A 17,132-nucleotide genomic window follows, 5' to 3' on the forward strand; every position below is an offset into this window, starting at 1 on the left:
AAGACTCCACTTCTCACTATCTAATTATTCCTAAGGACATTAGGCTTTCTCCTAAAACAGGGACATATTTTACAGCTTCTAGAATTTTGGAACAGCTCCACCATGCATCCTGTTCTCTACCATCTCCAATTCCCTTGACCTTAATTGATGCCTAGACAAACCATTTCCCCCTCCACCATGACTCTATGGGTAAATACCCATTTCCTATGAGAAGTACACCCTAACCCTAGGATCTATGCTAATTTTACTGCATACCTAGAAAAACTATAGGACATCCGCACTCTCATAGCCAAAACCACACATGGTGCTAGAGCATTCGGGACTGGTTTTCTCTTGGGATTCCTTTTTCTTGTTTGGGCAATTCTTCTTAATATGGCCCTCTTCATGACACAAGAAACACCTAACAGATCTCCTATTATTTTTAGACTTAAATCTTCCCCTACCCCTATTTCTTTGATCGCCCTTTTCCGGCCTAGACCCAATTGCTAGGGCATCTCCTGGAGAACTATTTACCTCTACCTTTTGTTGTAGTTCCTTGGAGTTTAAAGCTCCAATTACATCATCTAATGAAAGATTTTCCCTGCCATGCTTTAGAATGTCAACAAAAGTCTCATAGATCTTAGGCAAAGAATGCAAGAGAACAAGGGCCATGTCCTCATCATCATATTTGATATCTATGTTCTCTAGGTCCAAACACAGCTTTCTAAAATCATCAATATGATCATGCAATTTCTGACCTTCTCCCATTCTAAATGAGAAGAAGCGGGTTTTCAAAAACAACCGAGTAGAGAGGGTCTTGGTTAGATATAGAGTCTCTACCCTATTCCACAGGGATAGGGCGGTGGTCCTCTTGGATACTTCTCTTAAAATCTTATCAACAAGGCTAAAAATCAACGTATTATGGGCCTTCTCATCAATTTCCTCTTTCTGTTTTAACCTTTCTTGTTTCTGTTCTGCAGAGAGGGTTTCAGGTAATTTTCCTTCCTCTTCTAAAGCTGATTTCAGTCCTAAGTTCCCTAGTAAAGCTTTCATTTTAAGCCTCCAAAGGCCAAAATCATTATGGCCAGTGAATTTCTCTACATCATATCCTGTTGCAGCCATGGCCGAAGACAGTAGGTAGATTAAATCAACAAGAAATATAAAGAAACCTTGCAAGAAAGCAGTTCTTGATCCTAGGGGAGGCTCTGATACCAAATTGTTAACCTTAGGACTCTTTGATTACACCTTTAGGCAAGAAAACCCTCACATAAATCCTCTCAAAGACTCTCGGATGCAATGTAAATGTAAGAACAGAAAACATACACTAACAAAAAAGAAAATAACAGAATTGAAAAAGATCAAGCCAAACAATAGGCGCAAGATATATCCTGGTTTGGAATGCCTTTGGCAATCCTACATCCAGCAGTCCAAACACCCCTTCAAGCAGCTTTTATTTCTAGACAGAAGATCAGTATATCACAGCCCTCAAATCCCAAGTACAACACCACACTATTTCCCCAAGAAGAACCCAAGACTCGTAAACAATCTTCCTTTCTTGAACAATGCCTTGCACTCATAATACAAAGGACTAGAGCACTTCACAGAATGATCCCCTCTCAGCAGGCCCCTTGCCCTCTTATTTATAGAGGAGGCAAACACACTTAGGCAACTAACTAGCTTAGGGAAATTACATATTAACCCCAACAAAATGTACTAATTACACTTAATCCCTAGCTACCTAATTTCTTCAGCTGAGACTACTCCTTCATGCTCCTTTCGGTTCTGCTATCTTCTAGGACAAAACTTGAGACAAACTTCAACACATTGTGAGTATAAAAGAGCCTCCCAAATAGAACTAGGTTCAATGTTACTCACTAAGGCATGAGGTGAAAAGATTACAAGTTATTTGGCTTTAGACCTGGTGAGCATAGGATGAATTGAAGAAGTTGGAACAACTTTGTATTTGGACAAAGGAGAAATAATGGTTGGTGAATGAGTGGGTAACCGTTGTAACGTAGATGAAGTTGACGGAGTCGTCGTGGCCTAAGAACTGGTAGTACTAGCTTGATTTGAAGCTAGAGGGGACTATGCTACTTGAGGACATTTTGAAGAAATATGTGAAGTAACAATAGATTAAAGAAAATTAGTAGAACACCCCAAAGATGATGATGACACTGCTCTAGGAGTAGAAGAAGGGATGGGAAACAGATTAAGAAAAGGAAACTCATTAGCATTAAATTTTACATTCCAAGACACATACACTCTTTCTGATGGATGCAAGCACCTATAATCAGCTTGAGTATATCCAATAAAGATACATTTTGTGGAATGAAAGTCAAACTTGTGCTTGTTGTAGGAACGAAGATAAGGGAAGCAAGCACAGCCAAAAAGTGTCAACAACTGATAGTTAGGTGGCTTTTGATAGAGTAATTCAAAATGTGTGTTGTACTTAATAGGCGAAGCAGGTAACCAATTTATCAAGTGAACAGATGTCTGAAAGGCTTCCACCCAGAATTTTAGGGCATTTGGGCATGAGATAACAAGGTTAGACCCATTTCGGCTACATGTCTGTGCTTTCTTTCTGTCACACCATTTTGTTGATATGTGTGGACATGTAAATCTAGGTTGAATACCATTGGATTGAAGATAAGGTAAGAATGCTTTAAACTCCCCCCCCCATTGTTAGTTTGTAAAGCTCAAAGCTTGGTTTGACATTGAATTTCAGCAAATTTATGAAAACAGTAAAAGCTAAAAAGACATCAGATTTAAGTTTTAAAGGGTCAAGCCAAATGTATCGAGTGAATGCATCCACAAAGATTATGTAGTATCGAAACCCTTCAATTGACACAATAGTTGCAGATCCCCAAAGATCTGAATAAACTAATTCTAATGATTTCGTAGCTATAATTTCCCAGCTAGAAAAAGGAAGTTGACTTAACTTTCCAACCTTGCATGAGTCACAAAATGATAAATCGGAGAGTGAACAAGACACACCAATTTTATTCAATACAAGCTTTAGAACATTCAAAGAGGGATGTCCCAATCTAACATGCCATTGCTGGTAGTTATTAGTGCTTAAGCAACATTTACATGATTTGATAGTTCAAGACTAAATGAGTTATGTCTATTACATGCATTTTGACTATTACATGTATTCAAAGAAAGAAACGCAAAATCAACAGATAAAGGCTCCAGGGATAGGGCAGAATTCCTATTAACAACAGACCAAGATGCTGGCAACAACCAATAGAGCCCACCCTTAAGATGTCCCCTGAACAGCACCAGTCTTAGTAGTTTTGTACTTAATCAAACATACATTCGAGTGAAACTCAGCCACAACATTATGATCACGAGTTAATAGAGAAACACTAAGTAAGTTTTTCTTCATATGTGGAACATGAAAAACATTAGAAATGAGAGGACTAAAGTAGGTTTAAGGTTAGTATACAAACAACTAGTATCGACATGAGTAATAGGCAATTGCTTATCGTTGCCTATGACAACTTTGTCTCAACCATTGTAAGGTGTGTGTAAGGATAAATTGTTCAGGTTTGATGTAATGTGGTTTGGTTTGTTGCTCCGGAATCAACAAACCAAAAAGGATCTGAAAATGAAGACTGAGCAACAAAAGTATCAAAAGTAGAAGATCTAAGGTTATTGTCATCATGAGAACCTAACATAGAACCTGTCTCACTCATGTAGGCTCCATTACAATCACTAAAGGAGGCCATATAAGTTCTATTATTATACTAATTCCCATCATTTGCTCGAGTAAAACCTTGATTAGGTACTTCTTGCCGAAAATTCTTATCAAAGAGATGATAACACAAGTCGACAAAATGGCCTGGTTTGCCACACAACTGACAATAAATTCTTCTATTCGATGCTCTTCCTCAACCTCTCCCTCCTTTTTTCATATAATTGTTTGCTCTTACTGAATAACCTCCTCTATTACTATCACCAATGATCTAAAAATCGGCCTAGGCAGCCACCTAGGCAGTACCGAGGTGCTAGTTGGCCCCTGTTCGTCGCAATTTTGGCCAAATCGGCCCCCTTAGGCGCCGACCCGGCTAATCAGTGCCGAGTGGCGCCTAATCGACCATGGCGGCCGCCTAGCCCCATGAAACGCCTCGGCCACACATTAAGTTTAGTATAAGTTGATTTAGGATTTTTTCCCCTTACCCATTCTCTCTTGCCTCGCCGTCGCTGCTTGCTCTCTCTGTTGCCATCGTCGCCAACCGTCTCTCGTCACTTTCCCTTTCAGTTTCAACCTCTCTCGTCGCACACCACTGCCGCCTCTTGTGGACAGTGAACTCGCCACCGTCGCTGCTTGCTCTCTCTAGTTGCAGTCGCCGTCAACGTTGCCATTGCCGCTTGCAGGAAGATTTGCTCTCTCCGGTTGCTCTCTCTCTCTGAATCTCAACCTTTGTTATTTAATATTTATTATTTAGCTTGCTTTAGTATGTGTTAATGTGTTGTTGCCTTTGTTAGATATGCACAATATTATATAAATATAATATAATAATTGTATATATATAAATAGAGATAGATTTGTTTATATATATATATGAATATATATGTATGTATGTGCATGTGGGATAATATAAATTTTATTTAAATAATTTTTTTATGCACCGCCTAGGTGGATTAGGCACTAGACCCCAACCTAGCGTCCAACTAGCATCTAACGCGTTTTAGAGCACTGACTGACACCAAAACAAGTACTATTCTATGAATTAGATGATGCAACATTTGCATGCATAACTGAGTTCAAAGAGGAAACACTGAAGGACGAATTCTTAACCGATAATCGCTGCTCATGCATTAGAAGTAAATACTGAACTTTCTCTAAATCAATTTCATCCATTTGATATGTAATTAAGCTCGCAACAATTTTGTAATCATGATCTAATCCATTCAACATAGCAAGCAGTAAATCTTTATCGGTTAATGGCTCTCCTATAGCAGTTAGAGAATGGCTGATTGTCTTAATTTTAAGAATGTAATCATTTATCGAGAGATCATCCTTTTTGATTATCTTATTTTCTGCTTCAATTGAAATGACTTAGCTATTGTTTGGCGAGCATAAAGGTTTTCCATAGTAATCCATACCTCGACAGATGATTCACAGTGAATCACCTACGCTAAAACTTCTTCGCCAATTGTTGAGAAGAGCCATCCTAGCAAGAGCTGATCAAATCGAATCCAGCTCAGGTATTCTGGATTAATAACTGCATCTTCTCCGTCTAGATCGGGAAGTTGTTTTGTTAAGGAACGAAACTAGATCAAATGCTCGAATTGTAGTAAGAATTTGAGCATTCCAGAAAATATAGTTACTGGAATCGAGCTTTATCGAAATGAAGCTAAAGGCTTTAGCCACTGCTGAGAAATCAGCTTGAGAGGCAGAAGATAAAGAAGATGAGGATCGAGGAAAATGAGAGGAGGATTGATTTGGGGCCATTAGAGAAGAGCAGATGGTTCTGATACCATGTAGGGAAACCCTAGGAATAGATCAAGGACATAACAAGAGAGAGAGAGAGAGAAACAATACCTCAAGCAGAGCTTTTATTCAGAGAATCACAAAATGAAAGCTTGACATAACTATGAAATAGGATATTTGGGGCGTATCATTTCTGGTGAGGGTGTCAAAACTGATCCCAGTAAGGTCACAACTATGGTGGTGTGGCCTAAACCTCTAACTATGAAATAACTTAGAGATTTTCTGGGTCTAACCGGGTACTACCGAACATTCATAAGGCACTATAGGGTGTTTAGCAGGCCATTGACAGATCTCCTCAAGAAGGATGGCTTCCATTGGAACCCCCAAGTCAAGACAACCTTCTTGGCACTCAAGAATGCCATGACTCAAGCCCTTGTGTTGGCACTACCTAATTTTTCCAAACCATTTGTGATAGAGATAGATGCTTGTGAAGGGGATAGGAGCAGTGCTGATGCAAGAAGGAAGACCCATAACTTACATCAGCAAAGCATTGGCTCCTAAGCATCGGGAGTGGAGTGCATATGACAAAGAATTACTAGTAATGCTGAAAGCAGTTGACAAATGGAGACATTATCTGGAAGGCAACCCATTTGTGATCAAGACTGATCATGAGAGCCTACGGTTCTTCTCACAACGAAGGTTATAGTCTCAATTACAAAGGAAGAGGGTCTCCAAGCTTATGGGGTTAGACTACACCATCCCTTACTGCAAGGGAAAGGAGAATATAGTGGCTGATGCCCTATCCAGAATAGAGGACAGTGGTAGTCGAGGCAGTTGCCATGTCATTACAACAGTGGTGCCCGAATGGGTGAGGGAACTATTGCCCCAACTTGGTGCAGCCTATAAGAAATCAGGGGTATTCATTGTCCAACGGTCAGATCAGGTTTTAAGGAAGATTAGTGGTGGGAGATGACAAGGGTTTGAAGGTGAGGATCTTAAAGTCTCTCCACTGCTCACCACTAGGGGGACACTCCGGGATCAGGGCCACTCATCACAAGGTGAGGCAATTATTTTTTGGCCAAAATAGAAAAAAGATGTAATAGACTTTGTACTAGCTTGTGAAACGTGCAAGAGATGTAAACATGAGTAAGTGCCATACCTCGATCTACTACAGCCCTTAGAGGTTCCACAACAAGCATAGGAAGGGATCTCCATGGACTTTGTGGAGGGGTTGCCTAAATCTGAAGGTAAGGATGTTTTATTAGTGGTGGTGGATAGAATGACAAAATTTGGGCATTTCCTCAGCCTCACACACCCTTTTTCAGCCCAAGAAGTGGCCAGGGTATTTTTGGATTTGATGGTAAAGTGCATGGGGTCCCTAAATCTATTGTATTGGATAAGGACAAAATCTTTACTAGCAATTTTTTGCAAGAGTTGTTTAAGAAGTTAGGGTTGGGATTGCATATATCAATTGCCTATCACACCCTCAATCTGATGGCCAAACGGAGAGGGTCAACCAGTGCCTAGAAGCCTACCTCAGATGCATGTGTTTCACCAAGCCAAAAAGCTGGAACAGATGGCTACCACTAACTCAATGATGGTACAACTCCTGCTTCCACAGTGCCATCAAGAGAAGCCCTTTTGAAGTAGTGTTTGGGTACAAGCCACCCATTCTACCAGCTATAGCTAGCTCTACTACCATTTTAGTAACACTACAATGGAGCAATACTCGCAGGAAAGGCAAGACATGCTCTCTATACTACAGAAAGAGTTAGCCACAACACAAAATAGGATGAAGCAAAAAGTTGAGAGAAGGAGGGGTGATAGGGCCTTTGAGAAGGGGGACAGGGTGTTCCTAAAAGTGAAAAGGTTCTTGCAATAACCCTTCATTGCCACACTCGCATCAAAGCTCAATCCTAAGTATTTTGGGCCCTATATCATTGAATCTAAAGTGGGAAAAGTGGCTTACAAGTTGAAGTTGCCCCAAGAGTGAATGTACACCCAATGTTTCATGTGTCATTGCTCAAAAGGTCCATTGAACCGGGAGCCCCCATTAGCTAACAACTACCAACCACAGAAGATGAATTGGAAGAAACCCTAGAGCCCAGGGCTATCCTGGACAAGAGGGTAATCTATCAAAAAGCAATGCCCCTGACCCAAGTTTTAGTCTAATGGTTGCAGCTATAGCTAGACCACACCACTTGGGAGTACTTCTCGGAGCTGTTGAAACAATTTCCAAGAGCAACGAACCTATTATGAAATTCTTGACGACAAAAATGGGATTTGAAGGGTGGGGGAGTGTCACGACCCGAGGGTCCAATCATAATTTTTTTGAATTTTCAAATGTAATAGCAGGAGCCAACAGAAGTAGTTGATAGCAGAATTACATTCTACCCCTCGGTATTGTGTAACTGCAAGGAAAAGCCTATAAAAGGCTTAGCTACCCGAGAACGGGAATTCGTGAATGACAATACTCTGAATTCTTTCCCTCTCAAATCTCTCTTATTCTTTCAAATTCTCCCCCCAAAATTCTCTCTCTCTCTCTCTCTCTCTCTCTCTCTCTCTCCTTCTAATTGCACGAAAACTCAAGTCTCATTCGCCAGGCTTGACACGCACTCTCTATGTGACATGAAGAGAAAGTAGGGAGGGAGCACTTCATAAGTATTCGACTCGTCCCTATCATCATTTCTTAATAAATGAAAGGTAAGTTATTTTCCATAACATATCAAAGGAAAAAAATAGACTTAAGGCCAATCGCAAAGTTTCATGAACAATCTAGCATTTTATGTGTGACAATAAAGTAATCTTTCTTTCTTTCTTTCCCATCATAAGAGGATCGTTAAAGTGGAAGAGTGTGTCCATGATTTTATATGATCTATAAAATTCTTTTCAAATTAAACGGAAGGTTTTCCCAGTGTAATAACAAAATAAGAAAGAAAATTAAATCTAATAAGGTTAAAATGGTGCCTAGTGAAGATAAGATGTATGAAATGCAATTAAAATGACTTAGACATTTGCCAAAAAAAGACCAATATAGGCACCTATGAAGGAAAGTGGATGAAATAGGGGGAAGTTTGTAGCAAATGGAGAGATTGACCAAGAAAACTTGGATTAGGAGAGGGGGGGGGGAACCCTTAAAAATGATACAGGATACAATGGGCCTACAGAAAATATAGCCATGGATAAGATGGCTGGAGGTCTAGAATTCATGCAGTTGATCCCACCCATGGGACCAAGGCTTGTGATTGTTCTTGTAGCTGTTGCTCTAAAAAATAACTAAGAATGCCAACGGGAGGAAAATATAAGACATTTCAAAATCCACAAAATAGAACAAGGTAGAGTGAATCACTACTACATGAATCTGCCAGCATTCAAAACCAATAATTTTTGCAACACCTACAGCCAGAGAGAGAAGGTATAGGAGTAAACGTCAAATCAACATTCATTATTTTCTTACTGAAACAAATATTAGAATAAGAAATAATAACATTTTGGTAGAGGAAACTCACTGTGTGCTTTCCGTCAAGATAGTCAAGATCATCACGAAGTGTGATATAGAACTGAAACAAGAAAAGAGATTCATAAGCTTATAAACAGGATGCAAAATTTGTCATGTCAAGTGCATCTACTGAAAAATTATTTTTTCACGTGTGAAATTTTAGAAGTCCAAAATGAATAATAACAATAATAGTTGACTAAAAAATATAAACGGAAACTTTTACATCGGAAATTTCGTGGCTGGACATATTACATATGAAAAGAGAAAATTCAGGTAACATAAAGTTTATCCACCATCTAGTGCTTGAACTTGGGATTAAATTCAATAAGAAAAAAAAAATGAATAGAGTAAGCTATTTGGTGTTCTCATCCTTGCAACAACATTTAGAGAAGAAAGCAATACCTGAGAAGCATTAAGATTCTCTCCAGCACTAGCCATGGCAACAGTGCCCATCTTTGTGTGTTTTAGATCCAAATGAATTTCATCCCCAAAAAAGCGAGCCTGATCACCATATAAGAACCTGAAAGGACAGGCTGCCTAATAAGCATGTCATTACAGAAACACTACGGATCCAAATCCTTCAATAGATATAAAATGCAATCGCTCAATGAGGAAGCTGCAACTGTGTGATATTTTTAAAAGTCTCAAAATATATGCCATAACATTTGGGATGCATCACCTAAAGACAAAAAAACATATCAAGCATTAATCCCATTATGTAGGATCAGCTACATGAATTCTAACTCGTCAATCATTTCTATAAATGGGCTTATCTTCGGTAAGGTCTTATAACTCATGTCATACCTGAATCTCTCACCAAGTTTTTCTTGGTTTTCCTCTACCTCTTTTGCTAAAGACTTGTTAAATTATATCCATTCTCCTCTGCCTCTATGGTCTTTTTCTCACATGACTAAACCATTTTAATTGTATTCACGCATCTTATCTTTAATAGAAGCCACTCTAACCTTACTATGAATAACCACATTTCAATTGTTATCTTTTATTGTAAACCTGCATATCCGTACAAAACTAAGTTCCATAGAGCAAGTCTCTGCTATGATTAGAGTTAAAAAGACTACAATTACAGATGGAAATATTTATTCCAGTGATTTAAAGCAAGGAAATTACTTGTATATGGAATCACCACCAGCCCCAGTTCCAGTAGGATCACCAGTTTGTGCAGTAAAATCCTTCTGAACCGTGTGAAATAGACAACCATTGTAGTACTTGATCCTGCATCAACAACAGAGGGTAAGGGAATAATGTTAGCAGTCTAATTTACAACTAAATGCCCAACAATCAAACTTGCAATGCATCTTGCATAACATGGTATTAATTTCAGTTAAAATTGGCTGAACATGCATAACAAGTGAAAATATGGTACCAAAAGCAATTGAATTTTGAATGCAGTCAAATTGGCAAAACTGAAAAAGGGATTTAAATGCAAGCTGCAGCAGCCAAGACGACTACCATCTCTGTCATCCAAGTTCAAGAACACAGATGATCAGTGAACAAACATAAAATTAAATAATATACACTGGACACTGAATCTAAATTCCACACTTGGATTGAGAACTTGGCATCAGAGACCTCATTTTCTTGCTCATACATACAAATAAAATAATAAAAGTAGCATATATGCAGCCAATGTTCTAAAAAGCGCTAAGCGCTAGGCACTAGTCGGGTGGCACTAGTCGGGCGGCAGACTAGCGCCTAGGCCGCCTAGAATTTTTTTTATTTTTTATTAATACATTAATGAATATTAAAATAAATTATCTAACAACGCTTGTTGCTTGTAAATATTAAAATATTTGAAATATTAACAAAGGGAGAAGCAAGGAGACGACTGGGGTGCGAGAAAATATTAAATTGACGAGGCTTGGTGCTGCAACAAGGAGCAGCAACCTGCTGCTTGATGCTTGCTGTAGCAGCAAGCACGCAAGCTTACGTTGTTGCTTGCTACTACTGTGAGTCCATCGTTCACAACGGGCAACGACGGCTTGCGATGAGAAGGTTAACAAGAATGGAAAGCGGCGACGGCAACTCTGCAACTGCAAGAGACAGTGGCGGTGTGCGAGCACGAGAGAGGTGACGGCGACAACGACTCTGCAATAGATAGTCAATGGTGGTGCGCGAGAGAGAGAAGGGGAAAAAACAATCGGCCAGGCGGTTCACGCGACCACAATCGGCCATAGTCGGCTAGGTGGTTCACTCGGTTAGGCGGCCGCCTAAGCATCGCTCGATACGGATTAGCCGGGCAGGCGCCTAAGGTGGCCGATTTGGCCACAATCGGGGCGGCCAGCAGCCACCTAGGCCGCGTTTTAGTTCATTGTATCCAGCAAGCCTGAAGTCAATCCACCAACCGTAATGATCCTTATCAATTCATTTCTCTGTCAATTTTTTTTCCAAAAAAGAAAAGAACAAAAAAAGAGTAAAGTAAGAGTAGTAAACATCATCTATTTTTTTAACTTTATATGATCATACAGGAAATAGCTTTCTTGTAAATCCAAATACCAGCCTAACATTTTGAATCAGCCCATCTATTAGCAGTAGACGCATACAAATAATAACATGGCTAAAGATGCTAAACAAGAAAAAAGAGGCCAGACAAGGTAGCCAATAAAACAAATTTGTCACTTTTGCCCTCTTGTTTTTGTTTTACCATCTGCACACGTCAACCTCCCCCAGTATTGCTGCCACCAGTAGTTCCAATACCGTCATCAATCTCCAATTCCTCCACCCCAACTCAATCCCAAACCCACACTATCAACAAGCTCTCTCTCTCTCTCTCTCTCTACACACACACACACGCAAAATAATCTGAAGAGGCAAGATGTCTTTTTGCCTACAATTTCAAAGCCTAGTTGCTGCTATTCTTACAAGGTATCAAAGCCATAACTAGGCTAGGAGCAGAAAAGATATATTTTGAGTGAAAATGTCCCAAGACGAGGTAAGATCATCAAGTGTTACAGGGGTTGTAGTGCCTAACAAGGGGTCTAAAACTGCAATACCGTACGAAAATCCATTATTGTTTATTAGTCCAGTGAAACAAGATGAAAGTACCTATCTAGCCTGGTCTTGTTCTTGCAAATTGTTCATCAAAGCCTGAGGATTGAAAGACTATATTATTGGCATGAACAATCAAAACCTGTCGTTGGAGATGTACAAGCTTGACAATGGGAGATAGAGAACTCCCTTGTGATGTCTTGACTGATTAACTCAATGCAGCCAAACATTGCCAAGGGTCATCTACTTCTCGATGTAGCAGGGAAGATATGAAATGTTGCATCCCATACCTACTCTCAAGTAGTACATGATTTACAAATTTACGAGTGTGATTAGGTTTCTCTCAGTTAGACAAGCAGAAAACGAAAGAGAGAATACAAAGAAATGAACCTCGATCAACTAAATTAATGAAACAAATAAATAGCTATTTATATAGCTATGTTACAATAACCAACTAATTACTCTCACTTCAAATGGAACATCTTGAGACAATAAATGGCATAAAGGTCTTGTTATGGCATTAAATGAGGCAATGAATCACCGGTAAAATCCGACCTGACCAAGAAAAGATCTAACATCCTTAACATTTTTGGGGACTGGCAACTTTTGGATAGCTTCTACTTTGGATTTATCTACCTCCATCCCTTTGGACGACACAATATGCCCTAAAACAATGCCTTAGAGTGACCATGAAGTGACATTTCTCCCAATTGAGAACAAGGTGCGTTTCTTCGCATCGAGTTAGGACTTTTTCTAGATTTTCCAAGCAGGTTTCAAAAGTGTTTCCATAAACAGAAAAATCATCCATGAAAATTTCCACAACATTTTCCACAAGCTCACTAAAAATGCTCATCATGTACCTTTGAAAAGTGGCGGGTGCATTACATAGTCCAAATGGCATACGTTTGTATGCGAATGTGCCAAAAGGGCAGGTAAAAGTAGTTTTGTCTTGATTGTCTAGAGCAATTTCTATTTGGTTGTAACCTGAATATCCATCCAATAAACAGTAAAATGTTTGGCCTGCTATTCTTTCAAGAACTTGATCTAGAAAAGGCAGTGGGAAATGATCCTTTCTAGTCATGGTATTGAGCTTTTTATAATTGATACACATTCACCATCCAGTTTGGATGCGAGTGGGACTCAGCTCATTGTTCTCTTTTTTAACAACAGTGATTCCAGATTTCTTTGGCACTACTTGAGTCGGGCTAACCCATTTAGAATCGGAGATGAGGTAGATGATACCTGCATCAAGCAACTTAAGTACTTCCCCTCTCACCACCACTTTCATATTCGAGTTAAGCCTTCTATGCATTTGTCTAACAGGCTTTGCATTTTCTTCTAAAAAGATTTTGTGCGTGCAGATATGAATGAAGTACATAAAGTTTATTGGGCCATTAGCCGAATCAATGAAAGTATGAATGAAGCAGCTCTCAATAGAAAGATTCAAATAAATGAGCTTTAGGAGATCAGAAATGAAGCATTTGAAAAAGCCAAGATATCCAAGCTCAACATGAAAAAGTTACATGATAAACACATAAGCAGGAAGAGCTTCCATGTCGGCCAGCATGTACTCCTGTATGACTCTAGGCTTCATGTGTTCCCTGGAAAATTGAAATCCAGATGGACTGGACCTTTTAAGGTACGTTCCATCTCAAGTCATGGTGTTTGTGATATAGAAACTCTTCACATAGATCAGGTTTTCAAAGTAAATGGGCATCGCTTGAAAGCATACTATGAATTGCCATCAAAGGAAGAGTGGAATATGGATCTTGTGGATCCACCCATGGAGAAATAACTAAAATACACATAAAATAATATAAAAAAAATGAGTTTGTTTAGCATCTAGTTTATTTAACTTATTATCGCCTTGATGTTTCTATTACTCTTAACTTCTTGAGTTCATTCTGGTTTAGCATCTCGCGGTAAGCCTCTTAGTCGTGTTGAAGACTTTCAGGAACTCCAAATCTCTCTAAATTGTAATCACTCTATTTCATTACAATGTGCAAATCAAGTTGGGGGGAACACATATACTTGTCATGCTTCATGATCTATGCTTAAAAAGTGAGATTGTTGCTGATAATTTTGTGTAGTTTAAACTTTGTTAGGTGTTGTTTTCTTTTTGTTTACAAATGTGCATCCAGATAGCCGTTCTTTTCAAAACCCATTCGAATCAATGAGGCTTCTATTCGAATCAGCATTATTTTCTTCAAGCCTCATTCGAATCACTTGTAATGTAGAATTCGAATCAGCCTTGTTTTTAAAGCCGATTTGAATCAACCAAGCCCAATTCAAATCAGCATTATTTTCTTCAAAGCCAATTCGAATCAGCTAATTTCAATTCGAATGGGGCCCTACTTTTCAAAGCTATTCAAATCATCCAATTTCAATTCGAATCGGCCTTGTATGTTAAATTTCTATTCGAATCGGCCATTTCCATTCGAATCAACCTTACTTTTTAAAGCTATTCGAATCGGCTATTTTCAATTCAAATCAGCCAATTTCTATTCGAATCATCCAAGCACTATTCGAATCAATCTTACTTTTTAAAGCAATTCAAATCGGCCATGCCACTATCCGAACCAGCCATTAATTTAAAAGTCTATTCGAATCAGCTATATCCGATTCAAATCAGACCTGTATTTAAAAGCCCTATTCGAATCAGCTATCCTATCCGAATCGGCCATTCATTCAAAGCCTTATTCGAATAAGACATTTTCAAATCAAATCGGCCTTGCATCTTAAATTTCCATTCGAATCGGCCATTTCCATTCGAACCGGCTTGTTTATTAAAGTCTCATTCGAATCATTAATGCCTCATTCGAATCATGCCTTCATTTAAATGCCATTCGAATCGGCCTTGCGTCTTCAAAGCCCCCAATCCACCATTGCAGAATCCGTACAAGGGGAAGAATAATCTGGGAGAGAAGGAAGGAGGTTGTGTGCTGCTGGGAGTTGCATTATATATATATATATATAAACGGAAATAGTGCGTGAGGGGGGGAGATGGACGAATCCATGGCTGGACAATAAGCGCACAGTGCGCTGGATAGCAAGGAGTAACAGCACAACAGTCCATTCGAACCAGCCTTGCCATTAAAAACCCATTCGAATCGGCCAAGCCCCATTCGAATCAAGCCTCTATATATTTCTAAAGAGCTATCCAAATCGGTAATACCCCAATTCGAATCGGTCTTGTTCTCCAATCCCATTTGAATCACTCTTGTTCATTTGAATCAAGCCTTCATTTAAAAACCATCTGAATCGGTCATAACCTTATTCGAATAGACTCTGTTTCTTCAAAGCCCTCATTCAAATCAACTTAGTTGCTTTAGAGCCTTATTCGAATCAGCTTGATGCTATAAAACTCCAACTCCATTCAATCAGCCTTGCTGCTTTAAAACTTCATTCGAATCAGTGATGCCCTCATTCGGATCAGCCTTGCTTGTTAAATCCTCATTCAAATCCTCATTTGTTGCTTTACTCTGTTTTATTCGAACCAGCCCCATCTGAATCAATCTTAAGCCCCATTCGAATTACTCATCCAGGCATTCGAATCACCCAGTCGAAGCCTGTTGGCGAAGAAGCGAAGTTAGATCTTGTGGAAGTTGTGTTGTCAAAGGGTGTAGAGGGGAGAAAATTGTAGAAGAAGGAGGGGGAGTATTTTCAACCAAATCAAAGGAAAAGAGAAGGAAAGATTTGACAGTTGCCCACCAAGTGTTCGACGAAAATACCAAACCCAAAAAATATAATAAATCCCAAATCAAAAGAGTCAAAAACAAGTCTCATTCGACCATAGCTCCAAAGCACAAAAGACCAAAAGTTTTTTAGGGAAATTCTAGGGCAGGCAAAAGGCCAAGAAGGAAGATAATAGCCACACCTATTGAATCAGCCACCCAATCCTTTAACCCATCCAAGAACCAATGGAAGCTGCACGTCCCCTTTGCAACCGAGCCCTCAAGGGCATATATCAACCCACAGTTTGTAAATTTTGAAGCGAAGACACGTTTTACGGATGGTTATTCTAGGAGACAGATTTTATGTGAGAGAGAGATTATGTTGGAGCAATTCAATGAGCCACCATATGAATTGTTAACCTTAATGAGCACTAGAGGATTGCAAAAGTTGATCAAATTCCAACATAGAGTGATAGTACCCTTAGTGAAAGAATTTTATTCTAATATGTCGGGCAGTCACGATGATTCGGGGAATAGGTGTCTTAACAACAAAAGTTCAAAAAGTAGTGATACAATTAAAACCCATGGACATTGTCAAAATGTTTGACATACCTAGAAAAACATCATCTCGTGCACTAGAGGAACAAGAGGCGAATTTGAATAAAAACAACTTAACAAAAAATCTTAACCGAAAAGTAGGATGCCATATGGATAGGAACCAAGTTCCCGAAGAGCTGTCTGTCCCTTAAGTACAATATCCTCCACAAGTTAGTCTGTTCCCACTTTGTTCCCCAAGTATGCACTTCCTCAGTCGCAGTTGAGTAAGCTACATTTATGGGAAAAGTGTTACTAGGAGTACAAATTGACGTAGCTAAACATATTTTAAATATTATTAATTCTATGGCCCGAAACCTTGTTGGAGTTGGTAGACTTCCTTTTGGGGACTAATTACATGCTTACTGAAAAAACATGGAGTAAAGGAAAATAAAGGAATGGAAACCATCAAGCCCATGATGCACATCAGTCTAGTCTCTACATGCCGAAGTACGGGGCAGCTAAGAAGAAAAGAGATAAGTGTTAAGCGGCCTAGAAGAAGTTCGTGCCCCACCACACCTATCCCAAGCACCTCATGAAGCAGAACATCTCTCACAGCCATTGTCACAAGCGCCAGTTGAAACGGGATATTCATTACAAGGGTTGTATGATTTGGTGAAGGACATGCAGCAATGACAAGAGGAAATGTTTACACAAGTGACTGTGGGACAGGATTTAATTTATACATATTTGAAGAAGCTCACTGCGAAATAAGGAAGCTTAGAGAGCAAAGTGGATCAACTATTTGACGCATCATCAAATGGTGAGTCACCACCACCCCAGGATTCCCAAGACATTACGACTGCAGAGGGTGAAGTTGCTTCTGCCGAGTTGGCTGCAATCACTACTAAATATGCTGTTGGGCTAACATCAATCTCCTTTCGTATTGAAACTTAAAATGCTTGCCCTGCTTGGATTAGATTTCTTTGTGCTATTTTAA

General features: G+C 39.3%; 1 protein-coding gene across 8 annotated transcripts in view; it reads right to left on the reverse strand.

The window, feature by feature from the left end:
* Positions 1-17,132, reverse strand: part of LOC127791387 (peptidyl-prolyl cis-trans isomerase CYP59-like) — a 75,549-nt gene that overhangs the window by 29,539 nt on the left and 28,878 nt on the right. For 7 of the 8 annotated variants that reach the window (XM_052321231.1, XM_052321232.1, XM_052321234.1 and 4 more), the window contains 3 exons: positions 10,047-10,151; positions 9,321-9,438; positions 8,929-8,979 (listed from right to left, as the gene is read on the reverse strand). In XM_052321231.1, the coding sequence (XP_052177191.1) occupies positions 8,929-8,979; positions 9,321-9,438; positions 10,047-10,151 (274 nt within the window). Of the gene's footprint in view, positions 1-8,928; positions 8,980-9,320; positions 9,456-10,046; positions 10,152-17,132 lie in introns of all 8 variants that reach the window. The other variant, XM_052321236.1, reaches the window with a different exon arrangement.

This window comes from Diospyros lotus, chromosome 15 (genome assembly GCF_014633365.1).
Source record: "Diospyros lotus cultivar Yz01 chromosome 15, ASM1463336v1, whole genome shotgun sequence".
NCBI lineage: Eukaryota > Viridiplantae > Streptophyta > Magnoliopsida > Ericales > Ebenaceae > Diospyros > Diospyros lotus.